We start from the raw sequence: 18,047 nt of genomic DNA, 5'->3' as shown, positions 1-18,047 counted from the left end.
AAAAAGCCAGAAGAAAGGAAAAAATGTCAAAAATCATAAACCAAATCCACAAATCCAAGCATGGTTGGCACCATGAAGACCATCCAATGGAAAGGCAGAGGGGAAAAAAGAATAGTGGAAGGACGGTCTTGCAGCTTAGTGCTATAGTGCAGCAAGAATTGGGGCACTGGCCAAGCACAAGCACATACTCGCAATAGAGATGTGAGTCCTGGGGAGAGAGAGCTTTTAGGTGGTTGATTGCAGTTCTTTCTGTGAATATAAGATTGGTCTCCACATTGAAGGATTTGGCGAATGATGGTTAGCCAAGGTTTGAAGTTAGAAAATTCTGAGAAGTTAACAGGGGGTGATTTGGGGCAGTGGATGGGGATCACAGCTGAATGGATGAGTGAAGTGAGTCAGGGAGTGTTCAATATTAGTTTTGGGTTGTATCTGATTGGTAGGACTGGTGGCAAAAAGGTGTTCTTATCGTAGGGATCAGGAAAAAGAAGGAAGGCTTTTAACAAGCCCAGCATGACTGAATTTAGCTGTGGGGCAGGAGGTAATACCTTTGGAAAGGACTACTACTTCTGTTGGACTGATGTGTCCACAATGCCCATGGCCTTGCCAATACTGAATACCACATTTCTCGACACCAGAAAAGCTCCACACTTACAACCTCCTTCTTGGTCATTATGACCAAGTGTATCACTACCCATAATAACTTCTCCTTTGAACATCACCTACAAACAAATCCTAAGCCATCATATCCATGAGACATCTAGAGGAATCTTTCCTAAGCACCCAGAATGTCAAACCACTCATCTAGTTCAGATTCACTGGTGATATATTCCTCATGTGGACCAAGTGTGAGTACACCCTATTCACATTCCTCCAGAACCTCAACATGTTTTCCCATTTGCTTTAGATGGTCTTCCTCAAGCCAACAAGCCACCTTCTGCGATGTTGACCTCCACCTCAAGGACAGCTTCATTAGTACCTCCATCTATATCAAACCTACCAATCACCAACAATATCTCCACTTTGACAGCTGCCACCCATTCCATACCAAGAAGTCCCTTCAATACAGACTAGCTAAACATTTTCTTTGAATCTGTAGTGACAAGAATTCATCTCAAAATATGTAAAGTGTCTTGTTAAGGCCTTTACAGACCAAAATTATCCTCACAACCTTGTCCAAAAACTGATCTCCCATTCCTCATCTCTCCAGTCACTTACTGCCTCCCACACACCCACTGTCTGGCCAGAAAGGAACACTCCTCTTATGACTCAGCACCAGCCAGGACTATAGCAACCATATCACATTCTCTGACAGGGTTTCAACTATCTCTCATCATACCCTGAAATCAGGAAGATCCTCTGGCACCCCTGCCACAGTGGTATTCTGTAACCCACCTAATATCCTTGTCCACCCCTGCTAACAACCCCTTACCTCATGGCTCATAGCCCTATGATAGAACTAGATGCAAGACATGTCCCATACATCCTCCCACTATCACCTACACCTGTCTGGTCACAGGCATCTCCTATCCTATGAAAGGGAGGGTCACCTGTGAATGCAGCCGTGTGATCTATTAACTAAGCTGCAACCACTGTGCCACTTTGTATGGGGGCTGAAAAGACTAACTAGCTGTCTGCTTGCATGAATGTCCATGCCCAAACTGTGGCCAAGAGACAGCTGTACCACCCAGTTGCTGAACATGCCACTGAACACAATGTGCTTCACTTTAATGACTGCTTCACAGCCTGCATCATTTGGATTCTTCCTACCAACACCAGCTTTTCTGGATTGTACGGGTGGAACTCTCCCTATAACATTCCCATAACTCCAATGGCCTTAATATTCACTAGTCCCTGTTTTCCACCTACCTACCCAACGCACTGCTTGTACTTCAGCACTACAAACCCCTCTGTACCACCAAAGCATCTATCAGTCGTTTCCTCTTATGTACCTCTGTCCTCTCAGCAGCCCTATTCTGTCCCCACCATGTGCCTGCATGCTCCCACAAGCACTACAGCATCTCAAACCCCCATTGCTTTCCCTCCCCATCCCCACCCAATGCTGCCTCCTTACCACCAACACCCACCCCACCAGATTGCTGCTCACCTCAGACACAAGTGCAGGTGGGCCACAGCACTCTGAGGCAGTGGCCATGTGTTGGTGGGCTAATATGTGTGTGTGTGAGTGTGTGTGTGTGTGTGTGGAGTAGAAGGACTTAAAAGCTTAAATTATCAAACAATTTGAACTCTGGGTCAAAATATCAACAGTAGTCACTCACTGTAAAGATGACTCATTAAATTGCACACAGGCACAATGAAGTGACTGTTTTACATTTCAGTTTTTGTCTAAAGCCTTCTACAGCAAAGAAAACACACACACATTCACACAATCAGGTAGAACTTGTGCACAGATGATTACTACCACTGGCAGTTCAGACTGGAATTTGACTGTCTCATGACTAGCAACTGCTTGCTATTCATGTGACGGTCACATTCTGGTTTGAGCTACCAGTGATAGTGATCATGTGTACATCAGATATGCTTGCTTGTGTGAATGTGTGTGTTTTCTTTGCTGTAGAATTCTTTAACTGAAAGCTATATTGTGTATCAATCTTTTCGTTGTGCCTGTCTGCAACTCAACAGGTCATCTTTATGATTAGTAGCAATCTGTCCTTTTCCTAATATTGCTAATACTTATCCTCCTTCTTCACTATGTCTGTATGTGGCTCAGTGCCTCCTCTATGTGGTGAGCAGCAATCTATTCTCTCAACAATATTATTATTCCATCCTGGGCTTTCCACTGTTTGGTTTGTTGGTCTGTTAGCTCTGAGAGACCACATTATAATTATTGCTAAACTTTTGGACAATTTTATGTGCCTTTTGACTACTTGGTGCCTCAATTGTACTGTTATTGGTTATCTGTAGATTTCCCATTATTTGTATTCCACGTGTGACTTCTATTATTATAGGATGTTATGTATATTGGTACAAAAAGAGCCACTTTGAAAATAGCCATTGTGATTAATTTTACAATCCTCAGTTGCTGTTATTATATACTATTTCTTAAATGAACATTTATGGTGCTGAGCATTCATCATCAGGTAAGCACACATAAAGCAATAGAACTGTGATCTTACGTAAATATCAACCTAACAGTTGGATATGAGTAGCAGTAGTTTCATAAAACAAAGGGGGATGCAATTTTTCGCCAAAATAGAAGATTTTCTGCTAATTTTACTGTTCCAAATTTAGCCCTAGTTATCACAAACAGTTTATCTCAGTTAATTGTCAATGCAGAGTACATAATTAGTTTTTAACAAATGCGTCTCTTTGTAACATCATACCTCCACCTCCTGAAGTCTGCAATCTTTATTTTTATAAGTACACATGTAGCAGCTACACAATCAGCTAGAAGAACTACCAAAAATTCACTGAACTTCTAGTTCTGTATCTGGCTTTGTACCATCAGTCAGTGATTCACTTGTGAGTAATCACCTATTATTTTTTTTAAAGCAACACCTTGCATAATATACTCATTTAGATATTACTAGTTTTCCATTTCTTTTTATAATGCAGCATCTATTTAATGCTACAATTCACTAGTCAGGCAGTATCAAAAAGACAGAACAAATGTCTGACATGAAATATCGTGTGTTATGAAATGATCTTACATGACTAATGGAAATTTACCTCCTTTAATGTAATTAAACCATTTAGTAAGTCTATATTTGCTGGAATTTCTGCACACATGGTGCCAATTAACTTCAAGTATTTAATGTAGTCTTCTTCCTTCAGCTGCAGAATCGTCTGAAAATACAACACAGCCTTATTTCAAAACATTATATACTCAAACTAAATGGCTAACAGTTTACTGCATAGAGAAAGAAGTAAGGAAGAAAGTATGCTTCTAACTCTACAATTCATGCTTAGTGCATGTTATAACATAACATTTAGGTCATAGAATAATGTTGATGGTTATAGTGTTGATTTGGGTGAGCAGCTAGCAGATATTTAGTGAACATACTAAAATTTCCTGTGGAACAAGTGAGGTTAATAGTGGTAAAAAAATAATCATGATCTAATGAAAATTTCCAAAAACACAAGCACAAATCTGTACCCACTTCTGTTAGAAAGAGGTATCAGCAAACATGTACACCAAGTGCTGAGACATGAAGGAATTAAACGTACATTTCAGAGTGGTTGTTAAGATCCGAGATCTGTCAATGCCCACAAATAATTCTGTAGATGCTCTCCATGCTGCAGGCTTCTACAAACTGCAAAAGGACTGCTGTGACATTTAAAGTGGTGAAAGCAGGGACTGATTAACACTTGTGTGTTGGAGCATGAATGCTACTTGCATCTGGAGCCATACACCATATCTTCAATAGCTAAACACCACTTGTAGTTTGGCAGAGCTATTAATTTTCTAGAAGCCCCTCTAGTTGCTCAGTAGCCATGCATGCAGAAGATGATGAAGGCTACTAAATAACTGGATGCCCCAAGAATATGAACAGGGAGGATGTTTAAAACTTACCAATGGCCTGGCTGCTGTCAAACCCAGTTCAATGTGCTGCGTTCACCAACCAGGAGCTTCACAAGACCAAGGTTCAACAGTATAAACAAGCTGCCACTAGATCTGTCTTGTGGTATCTATGTCTTGCTGCAGGAATACAGTACTCCTGGGTACAAGCTACCAATTGGCTGCTGTCTGCCAGTCACCTGCCAGAGTATCAAAGATAATAACCTGCTATGCAGCCACATTTCCACAGGCAACCTCACTTGCAACTGTCCAATGACATACCAGAATGTAACATTGGTTGTCACCTGATAATTGAAATAAGATTGGTGCCTATAGAAATACCATCCAAAGATGGCTGCTGCAAAGACAGTCAGAATGTTGACTTGACAGCTGTTTTAGTGTTTCATAATGATGCAGCCTTTTACTCAAAAGAATTTTATTCAAATTAACACTGGTCATGGAAACCTAGGCACTTACATGGCAAAGGAAGCTGGCAAGGTTCTCAAAGGCCTTCCTTCTCAAGAACAGTGTGCATAGAGTGCTGAAAGATATACTCTTGTGAATGTTCATGGACATTCCAGGCCTCATGTCCTGGGCCGACCTATTTTCCAGTGACATAAAAGTGAAAGATTGCTTCCATAATGTAGCAACAAACAGCCTTTTATCTTGTTCCTGACCTACCTAGTAATCTATTTAAAGCTAGAACTATTGTTCTCTCAAAGATCACAGCCTGGGATTTTCCCACTGAATTCATCCAATCAAGGACTGCTTTACTGTTGACCACCAATAACGCATGTGTATGTACCTCCATCACCAGCTGAAAACCAGCAGGATTGTAGTAGTTGTTACAAAAATTAACACAGATGCATTAATCAAAGTTTGAGAAGAACTTGTCTATTGACCCCATGTGTGACACATGAAAAATTTTGCTCACATTGAACACTTGTAAAAAAAGAGGTTTGAATTTTATTTATTTGATGTATTATTTAGAATTGTAAGTTCAACGCAACATGTAAAATATAATCTAGTCACATTTCAAATGATAATACAGTTTTGGAGAAGCCAGTTTATATAATTCACCTTATCCAAAAATAATCAGTCCTGGGTTAGCTGATAAACTAGCATCATCTTTGTCAGTATTTGTAATAATATTATAAAGCCTCGGACTATTAAGCACTCGTGCAACACCTATGCAAGATCATGCAGTTAGTCTGCATTGTGTGTAAGATGACTCTTGAGTTTGGGTTGGTCTCTACAATACTAAAATCTGCACTGAAAAAGTGCAGCTAACTGCTACCATGAATTGTGCGTTTGCCTTGCTCATATTTAACATTTCTCTGAAAATCTTTTGACTGTGCATATTTGAGCAGCATGTATGTCTGCATTATCTGATGCACCTTTATCAAGCAGTGACTGCATTAATTTCTCTTCAATTTATGAACATTGTTTACTTCAGACTGGTATCACATTATCTACATCTACATCTATACTCTGCAAACCACTGCAAGGTACATGGCAGAGGGTATGTCCCATTGTACCAGTTATTAGGATTTCTTCCTGTTCCAGTCATGTATGGAGTGCTGGAAGAATGATTGACTGATTGATTACCTCTGTGTGTGCAGTAATTATTCTGATCTTATCCTCACAATCCCTGTGTGAGCGATATGGAGGGTGGTGTAGTATATCCCTAGAGTAATCATTTAAAGCTGGCTCTTGAAACTTTGTCAATAGACTTTCTTGGGATAGTTTATGTCTGTCTTCAAGAGTCTGCCATTTCAGTTCCTTCAGTATTTCTGTGGCACACTCCCAGGGATTAAACAAACCTGTATACGTTAATATTGCTTGTTAGTCTAATCTGGTATGGGTCCCACACATTTGAGCAGTATTCTAGAGCTGGTCACACAAGTGATTTGTAAGCAATCTCCATTGTAGACTCACCGTACTTCCCCAGTATTCTGTCAATAAGCTGAAGTCTATCACCTGCTTTATCCAAGAATGAACCTATACAATCATTCCATTTCATATCCCTACAAACTATTACACCTAGGTATTTGTTGAAATGGCTCTAAGCACTATGGGACTTAACATCTGAGGTCATCAGTCCCCTAGACTTAGAACTACTTAAACCTAACTAGCCTAAGGACATCACACACATCCATGCCCGAGGCAGGATTCGAACCTGCGACCGTAGCAGCAGTGCAGTTCCAGACTGAAGCACATAGAACCGCTCGGCCATAGTGGCCGGCCCTAGGTATTTGTGCAAGTTGGTCAATACCAACAGCGACTCATTGATATTACAATGAAGTGTATGTGAAGTGTAAGATTTTACATTTCTGAACATTTAATGCAAGTTGTCAATCTCTGCACCACTATAAAAACTTATCAAGATCTAACTGAATATTTATGCAGCTTCTTTTAGTTAGTACTTCATTACAGAGATGTGCATCATCTGCAAAAAGCCTGATTTTACTATTAATATTGTCTGCAAGGTCATTAATATACAACATATGCAGCAAGGCTCCCAACACACTTCCCTGTGGCACACCCAAAGTTACTTCTTTATCTGATGATGACACTCTATCCAAGATAACATGTGTCCTGCCTGCCAAAAAGTGCTCAATTCAGTCACCTATTTCACTTGATATTCCATATCATCATACTTTTGACAATAAACATTGGTATGATACCGAGTCAAATACTTTTCGGAAATCAAGAAGTACTGCATCTACCTGTCTGCCTTAATCCAAAGCTTTCAGTAAGGCATGTGAGAAAAATGCAAGTTGGGTTTCACATGATCGAGGTTTTCAAAATTCATGTTGGTTGGCATTGAGGAGGTCATTCTGTTCAAGATATCTCATTATGTTTGAGCTCAGAATATGTTCTATAATTCTACAATGAATCTATGACAAGGATACTGGATGGTCGTTTTGTGGACCACCTCTACTGCCATTTTTGTAGACAGGTGTTACGTGTGCCTTTTTCCAAGAACTGGGCACAGTTTTTTTTGTACAAGGGACCTATGATAGATTATAGTTAGAGGGGTTCAGTATGGAATGTGACACGGATTTGCTCAGAGCCTTGAGCTTTGTTCAATTTTAATGATTTCAGCTGTCACTAATACTTATTTCATTCATCTTTTCAGTGGCATCATTATTAAATTGGGGCAATTGTCCTGGGTTTCCTTTTGTAAAGGAACATTTGAAAATGAAGTTAAGCAATTCAGCTTTTGCTTTGCTATGCTCAATTTCAGCTCCTACCTCATTACTAGGAACTGGACACTAACTTTGGTGCCACTAACAGCCTTTAACTATGACCACAATTTCTTTGAGTTCTTTAAGAGATCAGTTGACAATATTCTGCTACGGTAGTCACTGAAACCTCATGCATTGCTCTCTTGACAACCAAACATGTTTCATTCAGCATCTCTCTACCAATAGACCTACACTTTGTTTTACACCTATTACCAATGTATCTCACTCCAGCATCTGCCTTACTCACAAGTAATTTTATATGTTTGTGCCGCTTGAAATCCATCTGTATGGATACTCTCATATATTTTATGGAAGTGACTGCTTCCAATGTTTGTCCTACAATTCTGTAATCAGACACTGTCTATGAATTTCAATAGATTACACTTGCTCTTGTTGATGGTAAATTGCCACTCCCTGCACCAAGCACCTAACCTCTGCAGCTACTGAAGCAATTTCACTACAATTTTGTAGTGTTGTGACTTTTCTGTATACAACAGCATCATCCACAAATCCTCATGGAACTTTCAACATTATCTAATAGTCATTTACATATATTGTGAAAAGTAACACTTCTGTGGGCACACCTGATTTAATTTAGTCTCTGAAGACTTCTCTCCATTCAGAATGAGATACTGTTTTCTGTTTGTCAGAGAAAGTTATGTTGAAGAAAGAAACAAAGCCAAACAGATAATTGCAGCATCCAAGAAGAAATCTTAGGAAGACTTTGGAAACAGGTTGGAGACTATGGGTCAAGCTGCTGGAAAACCATTCTGGAATGTAATTAGCAGTCTTCGAAAGGGAGGTAAGAAGGAAATGACAAGTATTTTGGACAGGTCAGGAAAACTGCTGGTGAATCCTGTGGATGCCTTGGGCAGATGGAGGGAATATTTTGAAGAGTTGCTCAATGTAGGTGAAAATATGATCAGTAATGTTTCAGATTTCGAAGTAGAATGGGATAGGAATGATGATGGAAATAGGATCACATTTGAGGAAGTGGAGAAAATGGTCAATAAATTGCAGTGCAATAAAGCAGCTGGGGTGGATGAAATTAAGTCGGAACTCATCAAAAACAGTGGAATGTCAGGTCTTAAATGGCTACACAGGATAATTGAAATGGCCTGGGAGTCGGGACAGGTTCCATCAGACTGGACAAAAGCAGTAATCACACCAATCTTTAAACATGGAAACAGAAAAGATTGTAACAACTACAGAGGTATCTCTTTAATCAGCGTTGTGGGTAAAATCTTCGCAGGTATTGTTGAAAGGAAAGTGCGAGTATTAGTTGAGGACCAATTGGATGAAAATCAGTGTGGGTTTAGGCCTCTTAGAGGTTGTCAGAACCAGATCTTTAGCTTACGGCAAATAATGGAGAAGTGTTATGAGTGGAACAGGGAATTGTATCTATGCTTTATAGATCTAGAAAAGGCATATAACCGGGTTCCTAGGAGGAAGTTATTGTCTGTTCTATGAGATTATGGAATATGAGGCAAACTTTTGCAAGCAATTAAAGGTCTTTACATGGATAGTCAGGCAGCAGTTAGAGTTGACGGTATATTGAGTTCATGGTTCAGAGTAGTTTCAGGGGTAAGACAAGGTTGCAACCTGTCTCCACTGTTGTTCATATTATTTATGGATGATATGTTGAAAACAATAGACTGGCTGGGTGAGATTAAGATATGTGAACACAAAATAAGCAGTCTTGCATATGCGGATGACTTAGTTGTGATGGCAGATTTGATTGAAAGTTTGCAAAGTAATATTTCAGAGATAGATCAGAAATGTAAGGACTATGGTATGGAGATTAGCATCTCCAACACGAAAGTAATGTCAGTGGGAAAGGAATATAAACGGATTGAGTGCCAAATAGGAGGAACAAAGTTAGAACAGGTGGACGGTTTCAAGTACTTAGGATGCATATTCTCACAGGATGGTAACATAGTGAAAGAACTGGAAGCAAGGTGTAGCAAAGCTAATGCAGTGAGCGCTCAGCTACGATCTACTCTCTTCTGCAAGAAGGAAGTCAGTACCAAGACTAAGTTATCTGTGCACTGTTCAATCTTACACGCATGGGAGAAGCAAGGTTACCCAAGAGACTCATGGGTTCAGCAGTAGAGGGTAGGAGGAGTCGGGGCAGACCAAGGAGAAGGTACCTGGATTCAGTTAAGAATGATTTTGAAGTAATAGGTTTAACATCAGAAGAGGCACCAATGTTAGCACTGAATAGGGGATCATGGAGGAATTTTATAATGGGGCTATGCTCCAGACTGAACGCTGAAAGGCATAATCAGTCTTAAATGATTTATGATTATGATGATGAAACTTTTCAGTCTAATCACACAGTTGTTCTGACACACTGTACCTCATATTTTGTTCATTAGGTGGCAGTACAGAACTGTACTGAATGTCTTCCCGAAGTCAAGGAGCACAGCATCTATCTGGGAAACTGTAATTACTACTTTCTGGGTCTCATGGCCAAATAGAACACTCTGGGTTTCACACAACCATTGTTTTTCAGAACCCATGTTGGTTCCAACAGAGGAGATTTTCTGTCTCCAGAAATGTCATAATATGCAAGCATAAAATATATTCTGAACTTCTGCAACGGACTGACGTCAGAGATATAGGCCTACAGTTTTGTGCATCTGTTTGATGATACTTCCAGGAAATGGGAATGACCACTGTTTTTTTTCCAATAATTAGGAGTACTTTGCTCCTCTAGAGGCCTATGGTACACTTCTGCTATGAGAGGGCAAGTTCTTTCACATACGCTGTTTAGAATCAAATTGGTACGCCATCAAGTCCAGTTCCCTTTCCTCTGTCGAGTGATTTCAGTTGCTTTTCTCTCTGTGAATCACTTATTTCAATATTTGTCATTCATGTAATTATTTAAAGGAGGTACTATAGTGTGATCTTCCACTGTGAAACAGTTTTGGAAAAAGTCATTTAGTATTTCAACCTTTTCTGTATCATTCTCTTTCTCAATGCCATTATGGTTACAGAGTGTCTGGACAAATGGTTTCGATCCATTTATTGATTTAATGCATGACCAGAACTACTTAGGATTTTCTGTCAAGTTGGTAGATGGAGTTTTACTTTCATATTCATCAAACACTTCATGTATAGCCCTCCTTAATCTGTGAGACTCTAGCTATATTTAAATTTGCAGTGAAGCTCTCTTTGCTTTCATAGCAGCTTCTTTAAATAGTTGTCAAACCATGGTGGCTTTTTCCTATCTCTCACAATTCACAATTGCCTAACCAAGTTTCATTGTGTCAGCTTTTCTTTCATGACATGAGTCAGAAAACAGGTATCACAAATTTCTTACTAAATTCTGATGCCCAAAAGGGGATTAAAAGGGTATTCATGATTGTCATTAATGGTTCCCATATGGCCACCCTCCCACAGTACCTGTCTGAAATGTCTGCAGCAGGTGGAAAAAAAAACAGCCTTCCAGTTTAAGATAAAATGTATGTTACAGGTAAAATTACAGTTATTACTTTGAATTAATGGTCTGTACAGTATTAATGGATTGATGTTGGTGTATAATATTTAAGAAATCAATTATCATGTACCATATAGTGAAATGGTTTCATGTTTACTCTTTGATCATTGGGTACATACATTTATTTTTTATGTTTACTATTTATTTCTAATGTTTACTATCTAGAAATCTGGAATTTTTAACAGTACCATTCCTATACATCTGTAAGATAATCAGCATTTTATAAAGCAAACCAAATTGTTAATGAAAAATAATTTGACTCATTAATATAGTACAATAAATTAAGATAGTTTTATGCATCCTGTATCTTTATTGACATTACATGCACAAAAATGAAAATCTACAACAGACAAAAATACAATACTATTCTGGACATGAAACTAGATCTACTGGAAAAGAAGTTACATGACATGATTGGTAAGCATATGTTATGAGACAAATAAATCACCATTCACCTAAATTGCCTTTTTATTTTTTACTTTGTATTTTATATACAATGGGAGATATCCTACTGATTTCACACACATGTATTATCCTGGGGGCAAATAAATGCACATTAGTTTTTCTGTAGTTGACATTTGTTTGGGAAATCTATGAACAAATATCTTATTGCAGCAAGGACTCAAGTTTTATTTAATCACACACAGTTTTTAGTGATTATTTAAGAGAAGGTGAGAAAATTAGAGAAAATAGTTCAGAAGAGAAAGTAAAACAGTACACCGAAAAAGCAATACAGAAGATATTTAGGGAAATAAAAGTTAATCTTACATCTACTCTTGTATGTTAATGATTACCTACCACTTAATATCAGTTCCCTGTCAGTTTTATTTCCAGATGATACTTCTGTCTTACAAGAGGAGGTCATGACATTGGGGTCTCAGATATACTGCAGACCTTGCACACTTTTAGTAGGTCATTAAAACAACATAATGTGCAAATAGTAAGGTGCACTAGTCTGGAAATTCCGAGAAAATCACAAGGGAAGTTTTATGTGTGTTTTATGTAATGGATGTATCTGCGCATAGGTGCCAGATGTTAGAGTTCATGGTGGTCAAGCAGTTAGTGTTCGAGCTATGTAAGATGAAAGTGTATGAGGCGACTGTTCAACTCTTGCTCAAATCTTCATTTTTGTAGTAAAAGTGCAAATTCTGTGGTACTCAAAAAATTTGCACCTTCACTATTCATTCTTGCTACATTAGCAATGACCCATGGCTATGTAGGTAAACTGCCAAATGGGACCTGCCTCTGTGTCTGCAGCTAAGCATCAAGGAATGAAGTAGTTCTGGGTATGCTACCAGATTGAATGTATAAAGGCTTTTGCAAGTCATGAAAGGCGTACATTTTCCAGAAAACTCTGCACGTTTCTTCATTTACTTGTTGATATTTATAAATATGTTTGTTCTGATAATTAAATTTAATTAAAAGTAGTAAGTCATCATATAAATTAAATAATATGACCAATGATGAAAAAATATAGATAAAAAAAAGTTAAGTTTGAGTGGGAATCAAATAGTCACCTGATACACTTTCGTCTTAAAAGCTAGAAAACTAACCACTTGACCACCATGAACTCTAACGTCTGGCACCTACATGCAGTTACATCCATTACGTAATAGATTCATAAAACTTTTCTTGCGATTATCTCTGAACTGCCAGAGTAGTGCACCTTACTACATGCACATCATGTTGTTTCAGTGGCCTACTAAAGGTATATGAAGTTTGAAGTAAATCTGTGAGCCCAATGTTGTGGCCTCCCCTTGTTAGTTGAAAATCAGGATTCAGAAAAAAAATCCCAAATCTGTGATCATTACCCTTAGTATCTTAGCAACTTGGTTTCAGCTAAATAGGCTGAATCTAAACATATCCAAAACTCACATGATGCAATTCAAAACCAAACAGTCAAACTGTGAGCACATTAAGATTGTTCACAACAACCAAGATATAGAAGAAGCTGACTCAATCACATCCCTGGTTTAAATGTGGATAAAAATTGGAGCTGGAAGGCTCACATTGAGTACCTAGCAGACAAATTGAGCAGCTTTGCATTTGCAGTGCAAATATTATCAACTGCAAGTGACATTGACACACAAAAAGTAGAATATACAAGCTACTCTGAATCCATTATTACGTATGGTATTGCGTTTTAGCGTAACTCGACAAAGATAGTGCTGATACTAAAAATACAGAAAAGAATCATTGAAAATCATAAAAAACTATGTCATCCATTATTTAGAAAATTTAAAATATTAACTCTGCCATACCGAGCTATATGAGATTACTGTCTTTTTGTACACCAGACACAGACATGAATTATTTGAGGGAAACCATTTTGTTCATTCACAGGATACAAGAAACAAAGAAAATTTTATGCTTCCCACCCACCATCTCAAACTGTATGCCCAGGGAACTCAATACATTGGAATGAAAATTTACAATAAATTAAAGTGAACAAGTTAATGCAGATGAATTTAGGTCCACTTAAAAGAAAGCTGTATGCGGCACTGGCACTGACACTGATGTGCTATTACTCAGTGGATGAATTCATGTAGGAAAAACTGTAAATTTGATCCACGTACAATGTGTTACACATCCCAAGAAATATCATTACAGTGTTGTTATTTATTTTAGTGCTATTAGTTATTAGTGTAAAAATCACTGTAACTGTATAATAAATTTTTGACATGTCTCCTGAATGCAAACCAAATGGATTATGAATGTACATCGATAGATAAATAAACCACATTTTCACATCTTAAATAATGGAGATTATGATGACTCTAAAAGGTAAAAGTTCATATTAGGTGGATAATATCTCCAACAACACACTAAAATATTGCGACGCTATATTACGTAATGTTCTCAGTCGTTTGCCTAATGAATACTTAATTCTGGGTTTTTTCCCAGACAGAGTGATATAAGCAGTTGTTAGGTCTCATTGTATAAGAAGTGTGATAGCACACACATCAATAACATACACACAGTGACAATACTTAAATCATTTTCTAGAATATTTGAGAACGTACTGCACTCCATGGTTGTCACACCCATGTGTAGTAATGGCATATTTAGTCAATCGCACAATGGATTTTGTAAGGGCCACTTTACTCACTCAGCTATTTGTACATTTGCCAAGCACATAAAAAAAATTAAGTGCTTAAGTATCAGCAGTTGGAAACACCTGTGACTAATTGAAAGTATTTAACTGTGTCAATCATAATATTCCATTAGAGACATTACAGTTTTATGGAATACACAGTTCAGTGCATGACTGTTTTTGTTCTAATCTAAGAAACAGAATGCAGAAACATGGGTCCAAGGCATATTTCTCTGATTCACATTTAATATATATGAAAGCAAGCATTACACTCATCATAAGCAACAGAAGAGCAATTGTTGTCTGGACAACATGGATAGATCAGCAATTACAGATCATGCACTGGGATCAACAAACAACCAAATTCATTTTTAATACACAATGGTTTTATCATTACTTAATCCTTACTGTGCTGGAATGTACAGAGAGACCCCAGAAATTCAAAAAACACAAAAACAACTTTAACAGAAAAGAAGAGGGTTTAAAATTAGACAAGTTGTGGGCCATAGTACTAAATAAAGATCAATAACACACACTGGTGCCACCACGTTCTTTGGCAGTGATTGAATGTCGTCACAAACCAACCATTGCTTTGACAGTTATGCATGTTTCAGCTTGCTGAGCTTGTTTAATATTGTGATTGCTTGCTCAGTTGTTATAGTCTCTGATGAAACCTCCAGCATTGTAAGATGAAAGGTTAAGTTGAGAAATATGCATTGGATCATGGCCTAATGCCCATAAAACAAATATCACTGAGAACCCAATACCATTCATGAAAGCCTACATTGTATGATTAACCTTGGCTGTTGAAGCAATATGTGTGAACCCTGCAACTACAAAGAACATCACTGGAGGTCAACTGACAAAGACTACACATGCTGCGTATTCTCAGTCAGTTTGCTTAATGGTTTCTCTGTGTAGAGCCTTAAGCAAAATAAAAAGTGTGCTTATTGGATCTGTGTAGTATTACTATACTTTCTGCATATTATCCACATAGTGTAATACTACATTGGTGACCTATGACGATGATGTTTACATTTAACTTAGCACTTTTATGGTTACTGCCGCTGCACCGCCATTGTACTGTGCTATTCATACTTCCACAAAGTTCTTAAGCTATGGTACCTGGAGTTATAGATAATACCTTGCACACACCTCAAGTTAACAAATGTGATAGTAACACTCATTATGGCAGTGTTATGACACTGAACAATGGTGTGTGTCAGACAACTTACTCTGTGACTTCCCAGTAGATTCCATTTTGCTCACAAACCAGGCTACCTATGAGCCACTTCGATCAGTCAGTTGGGTTCACATTCACCCACTTTCACCAAGAAGTGAACAGTGTTGTACAGCAATTAATTCACTCTAGGTCACATCTACCTAGCTGCATCATATTCTGATTCATCTCCCACACATCAAGTTTCCAGAGGAACTATTACACCATGTCATCTATGGTGACGAGTTAAAAGACGGGACATCACAACTATGGCATCTGTTAAACACTGAGATTGATTTACACTTCATGCCTGATGATACTCAATGGACTTCACAGGTTGTCAAGCTGACCAGAAAAGTGCAACTGGCCATGGTCACCCATGAGCATGAGCCATTAATCTATGACTCAAATGTGCAGATATTTTCCATCATTCAGCACTGACAATGTAATAAACAATGGTTACAACAATGGTGTTGAATGTGAAATGCAATTGCAGTGGGAGCACAACCGACACCTACCTTCCATGACCCAAATCGATCTTGCCGAACCTCCGCTGATCCTGATGTCTCAGTCACTAGTTATAGTGATGATCTTCACACCACCATGACATAGTGTCCATGCCTGTGCAGAACTCTGCCCACCACACCCCACCCATGCCTCCACAGAACTGCTTCTGCTACTATCATGTGGGTTTAGTGAATACCCTCACAACTCTCATTCAACATGTGACTTCCTAAACTCAACACACAGTTTTCAGGAGGTGCACCGAACCATGGTGGATAACAAGGTCACCTAGACACTTGAAATAATGATGGCCCTCACCTGCATCACTGTCATCATGACAGCAGATCCTTTGCACTCTACTGGATCAGCAGCAAACACAACCTGGTCAACTCCCATTCAGAGGTCAGTACTTCACTGTCCTCTTCATCATTCCCAATGCCAGTCACCCCAATCATTCAGCTTTTTACAGCAAACTACTTGATAATATGAGTTTATGGATCTCAGGCCCACACTCTGGACCTCAGTTTTGACAATGTTTTCACATGGACACTTCTAGTTGCTAATACAGGTGAACCAGTACTCAGTGCAGACTTCCTCTGACCTGTCCGGCAGTGTGTTAACTCACATGATTAGCAGTTGGTCTGCCACAGATGTTGTTGGCTAGCACAGCGGTGCAGCCTACTTCACACAGCAACTCCTGCCACTCATGGAAATGTCTGATATCCATCTGTTCTTTCAGGGCTGCGTCCACACCATTGATCGCATACAGCAAGTACAACAGCTCTGCTTTGACATAAGTGTCACAAACTTCCACTTGCAACACGACAACAAAGCTATCTGACACAGAATTCATGGAATCAAGAATTATCTCCACGTGGCACCTCAACTAGCTACGCCATCCATCTCCACCCGAACCCACTGCCCCATTGGCCTCTATGCACTGTGTCCACACTGAATCCCTTCTATCACCTGCAGACACACCCACACCACCATCTCCACCTACTGACACAGAGGTCAGTACCATGCTTTTTGCTCACCCACCCCATAATGTGAGGGGGGTCCAACAGTCACTCACATTTTTTTCTTGCACAACTCTCACCATCGCAATGCCTGTCGTCAGTGTACGATTGAGAGTTGCAAACAGTCTATGATGCAGTACATTACTTACGGCGAGACACTGAAGGATGTCCTCTGATTATTTACGTGCACCTCTGTCCACTTGATGACTATCTGACATTCACCAGAAGATCATTGCCCCTGATGGTTTAGCACTTAGAATATGTTGTACAGTTCAACACCAATGAATACCATCTGAATGTTCCTAAGACCACTGTGGCAGGTTACTTCTCATGTATCAATGCAATGTCATCCCAAGTTGTCTATGAACATTTTGTTGATGTGCAACAGCAAGATTAGTAGTTATAGGCTGTTTTCCACAACTCATCCATGAACCTACAGATCAAACTTCAGCCTACCCCTGGTATGACCTTTCCAATCCTCTGTGACACTTCATTTTTCTTGTACTCTGTCCATTCCACTGTATCATCTTTGACTAGTTACATAACTTGGCACACAAGAGTCAGTACCCATCAATTTAGAACAACTGTGTATCATCCACAGAGCAATAGACTTGTTTATGGTGGCACTGCACATTAAAGGTGGCTGATGTTCCATGGTGGGCCACGGACAGACATTACATTGGGTACTTCTGGGAGTCCACATGACCCACAAGAATGACCTGGAAGTCTTGCTTGCTGAAATTCTATACAGCGAATTGCTATCTCTGCCAGCGACTCGTGCTCCGAGACTCTTCAATTGTGCTACCAGAATTTCCTGACCTAGTCTTATGAGTTATGCGACACATCACTCACTCCCACTTACCTCCCTATCTTCTGCACTCAGAGCCTGAATTGTTCCTTCTAAAGACTCTCAAAGATTGCCAGTTCCTGATGTTATGTGAT

At 39.0% G+C, this 18,047-nt stretch overlaps 1 protein-coding gene across 1 annotated transcript in view; it reads right to left on the bottom strand.

The window, feature by feature from the left end:
• The window catches only part of LOC126259932 (uncharacterized), a 269,463-nt gene that overhangs the window by 132,151 nt on the left and 119,265 nt on the right, over positions 1–18,047 (bottom strand). Inside the window, exon 6 of the mRNA XM_049957024.1 lies at positions 3,688–3,804. Coding sequence (XP_049812981.1) covers positions 3,688–3,804 — 117 coding nt within the window. The remainder of the gene's footprint in view (positions 1–3,687; positions 3,805–18,047) is intronic.

Source organism: Schistocerca nitens, chromosome 5 (assembly GCF_023898315.1).
Source record: "Schistocerca nitens isolate TAMUIC-IGC-003100 chromosome 5, iqSchNite1.1, whole genome shotgun sequence".
Taxonomy (NCBI): Eukaryota; Metazoa; Arthropoda; class Insecta; order Orthoptera; family Acrididae; genus Schistocerca; species Schistocerca nitens.
Note: the sequence above shows the minus strand (reverse complement) of the source record. Positions and strands in the feature narration are given on the sequence as shown.